The 9,531-nt window shown below is 35.5% G+C and overlaps 1 protein-coding gene across 1 annotated transcript in view; it reads left to right on the forward strand.

The window, feature by feature from the left end:
• Positions 1 to 937: 937 nt before the first annotated feature.
• LOC111637443 (presenilins-associated rhomboid-like protein, mitochondrial) overlaps positions 938 to 9,531 on the forward strand; it is a 32,759-nt gene continuing 24,165 nt past the window's right edge. The window contains exon 1 of the mRNA XM_023382931.1: positions 938 to 1,068. Within this exon, the coding sequence (XP_023238699.1) occupies positions 1,049 to 1,068 (20 nt within the window). The 5' untranslated portion in view covers positions 938 to 1,048. The remainder of the gene's footprint in view (positions 1,069 to 9,531) is intronic.

Genomic DNA, 9,531 nt, shown 5'->3' on the forward strand with positions numbered 1-9,531 from the left:
TAGCCTTCCTGACGACCGGAACGCCGCCCTATCGGTAGCAGTTGTCCCTAGAACGAAAATTTATCATGCTTTATCGATTTCGGATCGGTGATCGCACTTACGTCAGTGACCATGTGACATTCATGATCGACCACGGAATTTTCCTTAATATTCCTCTCACCCAGCATCGTTTTCTTTTTGAGATTTCTTTCTTTCTCAATAAATAAACAAACGTGGTTAACGACGGAATATCAGAAACTGCCATTTTGTTTTTCGAGATGACGTTTTCTCTTGTTTGCTAAGGCCAGAGTCTGTAGATTAACTGGTCTTTCGACTTCCTATCTTCGCTCGTTGCTAAAATCAACTAGAGACAAATGTTACCACCAGGGGCACTGCAATCACTACAAGACCGCTAGATCGAATCCCTGTGAGGTCGAATGTTTTCTTTTTATTGAAAGATATATAACCTTCGAGTTCTAATTCATAATNTTCAGTATATACCTAGCAAGAACAACGATCTCCTGCTAACAGTGGCGCCGACTGGCGGCAAATATTGTCTCTAGCTAAGTTTGAACTATTAGTCGAAAGACCAGTTAATCTACCGACTCTGCTAAGGCCCACCAGGCCACCAGTGGCCAAACGGTCTTCGTATCCCGAAGACTGGGTGTTCGGTTGTGGGTTCGCGCCTCTCTCGGACGGGCTGGCCACGTGGAGTTTTCCGGGTTTTCTTCACGTCTAAGGGTTGCATTTTTAAATATTTTCGCAAATGTAGTCCGCCATACTTGGCGGGGGAATTTGAAGTGTAATATATTTTACCTCGATCGAAAAATGAATTAATGAATAAAGTATTTAAAAAAAAATCTAGATGTTAAACTTTTAAAATTAAATAGTATAATTACATCCATAATAAATTTCATTTATTATGGATTAAAATTATATTAAGGAATAAAATTGGAGGTTTTTGGGCTACAAAATTTTGACGCTAGGTGGCGGAAGTGGTTTGGTATCAAGTGGCAGACGATTTTCCCGACTTTCGTTGATAGAATTTTTGATTTATTTTTTTTCCTCGATGGCCCCCGTTTTATCCAGGTTCGTTTCAGAAATATTAATAAATTTTAAGAAATAAATCTTAATTATAATCTTTAAAAATTAAAAAAAATTGATTTTAAAAGATAAAAATTACATTTTTATTTCATACCAATTGTTTATTTCTTTTTATTTGCATTAATATCATTTATTTTCAACAATTTTACAGCCTTCTTGTTAAAATTTCCATTATAAGTCAGTTATATTGGACAATATTTGGGTAAGATGTAAACTCTGAATGAAGGGTTCCAATTCCTTAATTGTAGACCCTCGACACGAGCCGTAAAGTCATAGGAACCGTATCCGTATGCAAAATCCTTTGCCTCCGAAGGTCGATTTTTACCGTCTACTGGTATACTGCCTGTTCTTCGTCCTTTGCCTCCATTGAGGCCGGTTATCGCTTGCCTTGACCGACACTTTGCAGTTAGTTGTGCACTGGTGCGAGCGATGGTGAGCGTCAAAGCACCCTTGTGGGGGTGAGCCCTGCACCCCTCTATATAATGTTGTGTGATCTTTGAACGGTCGAGTGGGATACTCTGATCTGGCATGGTTGCGTGGGCTAAATTGTTTAATAACGCTTTATTATCTTGAGACATGAGGTGCCATGGAGGTTACGTATTACGTACTTAAATTTTATACGGTAAAGTAAAATTACGAAGGTTATGTAAATTTGATGCAAGATGCAAAAGGGTAATGGCTAACGTGTATGCATTAGATTAATACTAAGATACTTGTGTTTACAAAATACTAAAACATAAGAAATTATTGCAGAATAACATTTTAACATAAACATACTATACAATTAGTATTGCTTGTGCTCTCAATTGGTTATATGTTTCTTGGAACTAAGGATAAAACTGCTATTGAGAACTTATTATGCAGCAACATTTCTCTTGATGGATAAAGTTCTCAATAGCAATTTTATTCTTACTTTCAAGGAACATTCAACCAATACTATACAATTAATTTGACCTAGAAAACACTTACACTACTATTACATAGATATCATCATAATCATTTAAATTCTAATACAAAATATTTAAATTCTAATACACAACTTTAATACAAAATAAGATAAATTTAAGTAGTTAGTTACATACATGTTGCTACATACACATTAGTTCAATGAAATAGTTTAGTGAAGCGACACCACTCCCAATTACGTGTGACCTGGAAATATGCTGATTTTGGGGGCATGTCAGTGGACCTTGGAGAACCACTTGGTGCTTGCTGGCAAACTGTTGGCCAGGTGGTCCACAGACTGATCAATTTCCAAAATGCAATTTTAAGCTGTTTAGCCAAAGAAAATATTATTTTCATGCATCGTGTATTACTGGATAGATTGTGTGCCAAAGTATTTTGTTTATAAATATCTAAGATGGATAAGAATTGGATATAGTATGTCCTGTCCACATCTTATCCTTTTCAGTTACAGATAAAATTACAGCTGTCCCTTGATAATCTGACAGGTATGGACCAAAGGGGTGTCGGATTACCAAAAGTGTCCGGATTACCGAAAATAATTACATATTTGGCATTGTTTTGCTAGCAGTAGCCTACAATATTTCCTACTCCAACTGTTCGAACAGAACTGCTCACGGAAAACACACAAAATGTGTGTCGTCGTGTAAGAATTGGGTGGGAAGATAGACGTTGTGACATGCTTCTGTGCAAGCAGACACGTAATGGGGATGGATACCTTGACGGGAGGTGCTACGGACTACTGAGCATGTCGGATTACAAAACGTCGGACTATCACAGAACAGCTGTACTTAAACTGAACGTGAATTGATTTAAGTGGTCACAGATCACTTTGAGAATATAGAGTATTGTGTAGGCTGGTTTAAATGACTAGATAGCTCTAAATGAGTGACTTAATCATGATTAGCAGATAAAAACATCTGATGGATAAAAATAATTTCGATCATACATAAGTACTGACAAACCAACATGAAGTAGATGTAATCAAATGAAAAACGTACATTTTCTTCCTTTTTTAGTAGTCATTCTATTAGTTCTACGTGGTGTAAACCTGAGGATGACCATTAAAAACGAAAGAAATTTCGTTTTTAATGTTTGTTTTTCATTTGATTAAATCTACTTCAAGCTGGTTTGATGATATTTATGTATGGTTGAAATTATTTTTATTGCTTTATACTAGTAATTTTGTGGAGATTTTATCTGATGGCTAAGATGGTAAAGGTGTCAACCTACTGCTATGAGACATTTGGGTTCCAGTCTGAGTCAAATTCTCAAATTTTTGTGAATGTTTTGACTTAGATATATTGAATCTTGTTCCTTGTTATCCATCTGCCCTGCTGTATGCTTGGTCAAACTCACAACAGATACCAAAAAGGCTGTCTTAGTGTTATACAGTGGAAAAACTTCTTAAAAGAATGCATTTTTATTCAAATTTATGCCCATAAATTGGAAGTTAGTTATAAATAGTGTTCATGTGCATAAAATGAAATGTGCTAATTGATCAACTTGATCAACCATCCAGTCACAATGTATAATAATTGCAAATATGAATGTAATAGTTTACTATTTGATCTGTTTAAATAATCTCATCATTTCAAATTTTGCAGGGTGGGAAAGTCACTTATTACTCCTGCTACAGAATATAGAATATATCCAAAGTTAATTTGCTTATGTCAGGAACACATTAGACAAAAGGGAAAACAGATTGACATGTATTACATGCATAGCTGCCATCTTGAATGTGACTCCAAAACTAAATGGGAAAGGGGTCATGTGACACATCATTTAGGATCAGAATTTCACAAAGAACTGATTGCTGAAAGATTTTATTGACCTGTCTAGAACAGTTAGAGTTATGCACATTACATGATGTGCTCAATGTACATTCTTTGGGTACATTCTATATTCTGTAGCAGGGGTGTTAAGTGATTTTCTTTTCCACCTTCTACTGCTAATGGTTTTCTGGCTGTGATAATCAAAAATGTAACTAATTGATATTTTAGTAGTAGTGAAATTGTATGATAACATTATTTGATGAAAATAACAATGAGAAGTTATAATAAAATAAAAACGTTTGTACTTAGTGATTAAACTGCTAGAAACAAAGTGTGAAAGGTTTTCTCTTACTTATTTTAAGTAGTTTTAGCTTTGAATGCATAGAAGTATAATAAAATAAATATTCAAAAAGAAGAAATCAGTAAAAATATAAAAGGATCTAGATTTAAAAAATTCTTTAATAGACAATATGTTACTAAGATATTTGAGGATAAATCTGTATAAAATCAGTTCCATTTTTGTCTGTTTAATAATATAATATCAGAGTTATCATTTCAATAACTATCAATGTAAAGTAGTATTCAGCTGCACAAACATATTCTAATGACTTTTGTTATAAGCAAAGAAAATGGCACACTTGCTTTCCAAAAGTACTTTATTATGAAGAAAAGTTTGATTTGCTCTTTCTGCTCTAAATGTGCTAAGATTAAATGTGAGGTTGTGTATCCTCAGCAGATGGCCTACTGGTCGTCTGATCTTTGCCTTTGGTGAAAGCCAGAAGGTCACAGGCTTCTGCCTAGCTTGGTGTTAGGGCCAAGCTATGCCTGTGGTCACCACGGCATCCAGTGCTGGGGGAGGTCATTTGCTGATGTCGGCTCCCTGGTTGTAGGGTGTCAATAGTGATGGAGGTCCACGAGTCCAAAACCAGGCTAGCTTGGTGGAGGATTCTCAAACTTTAATACATCAGTATTTTATCTGACACACCATTGGTACCCTATTCTTGGAGTTCTCAGTTAGCCATTACTATACGAGCTAAAATTCTAAAAGGAATTTCATTAGGAGCAACTCTTTACAATATAAGACCTTCTAAAGTTTACCTCTTGTAATGCTAAATGAGTTTCAAAAGTTGATGAAAATGAAAAAGTTATTCTTAGTAAACAGTTAGTGAGGAACCTTTACAAAATAAAGTTATTCTTTGAGTTTGTATGGCTAAAATAGAGAAGATGAAAGAACTTTGGAACATACAGTGATACCTCAACTTACGCTACCCCGACTTACGTGAACTCGGAGTTACGCGATTTTCAAATCTCGTCGATTCGTCTTTTGTTTGAGCGCCACGCACTCTTGATTACTCACTCCCCCCACACTATTGTTCGGCTTACGTGTTCGGACGTGTCGCATGGAATCGACACATAGCTACAATTTATTTTGTGTTATTTATTTCTGTGTTTGTTATATCTACAGAGACTTGAGAGACTCTATATGGTGATTTCTTATAATCGTGAACGAATCAAAAGACGAGATAAGATTAACGAGAACATTTATTAGCTTACATACATCCGACTTAGATTTTACACAAATTGGAAAATTATACCCCGACTTACGCGAATTTGACTTACGCAGTTATCGCTCGGTCCCACCTATTGCGTAAGTTCAGGGTATTACTGTAATATGCTGCGAAGCATTGTTCTTGGAACCTGGTTCCTTTTAGAATTTTCATTTATACAGAAATAGCATACAATTATAAAAGAGGGTCAGTGGCATTCAACAGAAATAGTGTGTCTCATAGCAAAACTGACAAAGTGAGAAAGTAGAATAAATCCTTATCACAAAAGAACTTTTGAGATGATAAATGTATAATCAACTTTTATTAGTTATGGAAGTATTGAACATAAAGCATTGCAAACAAGCATCTGTAAGTAGGATTTCCTTTCCAGAATATTATGTTATCAAACATTGTAAACATCATATAAATATATATATATATATATGGGTTTCTCATTTCCCAGTCTTTTGCTTGTCTGGGATAGAATTAATTATTTTTAAGATAAACAAAATATCATGAAATCGAATGATATAATTATTTTTCATTTTTTAAAATAATTTAATACATTCTGCAACCTCCAAAATCATATTAATAATGCTGTGTAAGATATATATTAAAAATTACTTTGAATTACGTAGAAATTTTCACAAATAGAAAAATTTATTAAAGTTTGCTGGAAACTGCATACAACAGCAACAACAAAAAATGCTTTGAACTGAGTTGAAAATTTTAAAAAAGTGAACTTAGATCAAACTTTTAACTTAAAAGGTAATTTTTGTGTTTTAAATAAAACATAATACAAAATATTATGGTAAATTTTTATAATAAGATTTTAAAAAGCAAGAATGGTCAATACTTCGATCATTTAATCTGATTCTTATTTTAGTAATGAAAAGTCCCGCTACTGAGAATGCCCTTTCCGATTCAATTGATGTGAGTGGAATTGTATTTAATGCATTTAAGAGAAGACAGATGTTATATGTTTTTTTACCTGTAGCCTGGAAGATTTCTAGTTCATTTTCGAGATTGTAGTACTTCTTTTGCTCTCTAGTATTCTTGGTTTGTCTACCTCGGCTGCTTTAATAGAAACATTAAGGTTTATGAAGAAAAACTTTATACTTGTAGACTTCGTACTCGTTTGTATCCTTGTTATTATCCAGTTTGCACAACCTGGCATTATGCAGTTATTGAAGCTATCGGGCATGGTTAAAAATTAAGACAGCATAAGCTCAATTATTCCAGATATTACAGGTTCTGACAAGTAAAGAATTTTCAGAGTCCTGCCACAAATAAGCTACGTATTGATTATTGACCATTTGTGAAATGCCATAACGAGCAAAAATTTAAAAACCTAATAAGTAGGTTTAAAATTAATATAAAGTAAAATTAACTCAAACTCAGAATACAAATGTATTCTGAGTTTGAGTTAATTATACTTTCTATTTGAAAAATTTCTCAACCTTAACACAAAATAAGAAAATCGTGAATTTTTAAGAAGTTTGCTGGATTTTCTGGGATGTTTCCTGGGTTAAAAAAACAACCGGGATCTCAGGATCCTGTTTGAGAAACCTTAATATATATATATTATACACACATATATACAGTAGAGCGTCGATTTTCCGAATCAATTGGGGACTGGGGTTGTTCGTGTAACTGATATTTCGGATAACTGATTTATGTCCGAAAATAGTTTAACGTATCCAATGTTAAAATTTTTATCCGTTGCGTGTCGCTTTGCGTTGAATTTTCGTCTATGTTAAGCCTAACAAACACTATTGTATCGTTAAAAATTATTTTTTTATTTTGTACAAACAAAATAAATATATTGAAAAATATAAAAACAATAAAAAATTATACTTCAGATGTTACTTTAGTATCAAAAACGTAAAATATTTGAGTAACTAAAGACATAGCCAAAGATTGAAGCGCCACAGCACTGGCAAAAATTTAAATTTGCCAACTGGAATTCTTTCGGATGATTGACTTTCGGAAAATCGACGCTCTACTGTATATGTATGTATAATATGTCTGACAGTTTGATAAAGAATAATAATAATAGCAGAAATCAACGAGTCTTTTTTTTATCTTTATTTGTTATTGTCCTCTATTATATGGACACACTAAAACTTTATCCATTTAAATTGATTCATATTTGACATCTGTGTAACGATATACTCATAAACATACCCAGTATATAATTAAGTATTAAAAGTTGCAATTGACATCACCGGATATTGTTTCAGAGTAATATGGCTTTTGTATGCAAGAAATTTAACTTTCCTCTGGAGAAAGAAGTCCTAAAGTTCAAACATGGAGAGTGAGTTGGCAATGTAACAGATCATCACATTAGGGGTTCCAAAAAATTAAGAAAGTTTTCTTCTCTTGAGTTCCAGAGTAATAGCTTAAAACTTAAAATCAGAACATCATAGTCACATTTCTATGCAAGAGCATGCTCTTATATGTAAAAATTGCTTGTTTTTGTGTTTTTGAATCACACTTTGTATTTCTCTTATAGAGCATACCATGTATGTAAGTTTGAAATGGAACAAAACATTACATTTAGAAAGTAAAATTGAGATCTCTAAAGGTTTAAATGTTAACACTGTCATTGTACAGAGTGTCTATTAAGTCTATGTTGCATTTTAGAAATTTATTATGTGAACACAGTGAGAACTACTGATAGCATGCATGTGCCACAGCATAGGTAGACTCTCAAAGTTTTTCTTGCATTCATGACTTTCACACCACTGACTATCATTACTCACAAGTGAAATGGCATCCATGCAGAAGGCTTAATGTTTGCTATGGTGTGGCGACAGCTTTGGCGATAAACCCCAAAGTTGCCACAAGGGGGAACCCCTGACCTGACCTATGACATCACACACATTCTTGTTGGATTTGGACCTCTCCAGACGTGTGTAGTAACACCTCATGTATTAACCTGTACAGTCGCGCCATAATTCATATATAGAATAAATGATAATCTTTTATTGTATGTGGCCCTGTTTGTAATGAGTAATTTCACACGAACTGGTGACCACAAACTGGTGACCCGAACGTGATATATGTTTTATGGTGACCCTACCCGACGAAGGACTCTATCGTGTGACATGAAAATTCCATCCATTCGCATCAGATACAACGTTGGACTTTCATCCTTTTTTGGAACTGCCAACTCATACAACTAGACCTTCGAAATGTGTAACCACGGATAATTTTTCGTCGACGGTCGACTTTTCTCAACGAAAAGGTATAGTACACCACGTGCTACCCTTCTTTGTCCTCGCGCCACGTGCCATCCTTTGTTTCCTCGCCACGTGCCATCCTTTGTTTCCTCGCCACGTGCCTTTACGTGCCATCGTTCTTCGTCCTTTCCCCACGTGCTGAACTGCGCGCACAACGCATCATTTAAGGATAACTACCCCCGCACTGCCACAACTACGTAAAAAAAATCATGTCCGAGGCAGAAATTAATGACGATCACCGTCACATTTCACGCATTGCAATCAGACCCCCACCCTTCTGGAAGGGCAACCCTAACTTATGGTTTGCTCAGTTGGAAGCACAATTTTCGATAAATAACATAACCGTCGACGACACCAAATTTAAACACGTCGTTGCTGCAATAGAGCCGGAAATTTTAAATTCAGTGCAGGACCTAATCCTCAACCCGCCCGACCAGAATAAATTTTCCACGCTAAAGGCTCGTCTCATCGATGTCTATTCCGAGAGCGAGACCTCCAAAATCAGAACTCTTCTTCAAGGGTTGGAACTGGGAGACCAACGTCCATCCTTCCTATTATCACGGATGCGCGACTTGGCCGGAAACCATTTTAGCGAAGACCTGCTACAATCTCTCTGGCTGTCGAGACTTCCTCATAATGTACAGGCCATTTTAGCCGCATCTAAGGAAAAACTCCAACAACAGGCTGCCATGGCCGACAAGATAATGGAATTAGTCTCCCCCGCTCACATTCAAACGGTCAAACATGACCTTGCCACTATCTCCACCCTGAAGAACCAGGTTGCGGAATTAGCTCAGCAGGTCAAGAACCTCACCATATCCATCAACAACCAACGCCGTTCCTTCACACGTTCTGATTACCCTCCCAACAACAGGAGGCGCCGCAGCAAATCGCGGCAGAATCAACAGCACAGCACCC

The sequence above is a fragment of the Centruroides sculpturatus genome, unplaced genomic scaffold (assembly GCF_000671375.1).
Source record: "Centruroides sculpturatus isolate CEXI.00-Female unplaced genomic scaffold, Cexi_2.0 scaffold1099, whole genome shotgun sequence".
NCBI classification, from domain to species: Eukaryota; Metazoa; Arthropoda; class Arachnida; order Scorpiones; family Buthidae; genus Centruroides; species Centruroides sculpturatus.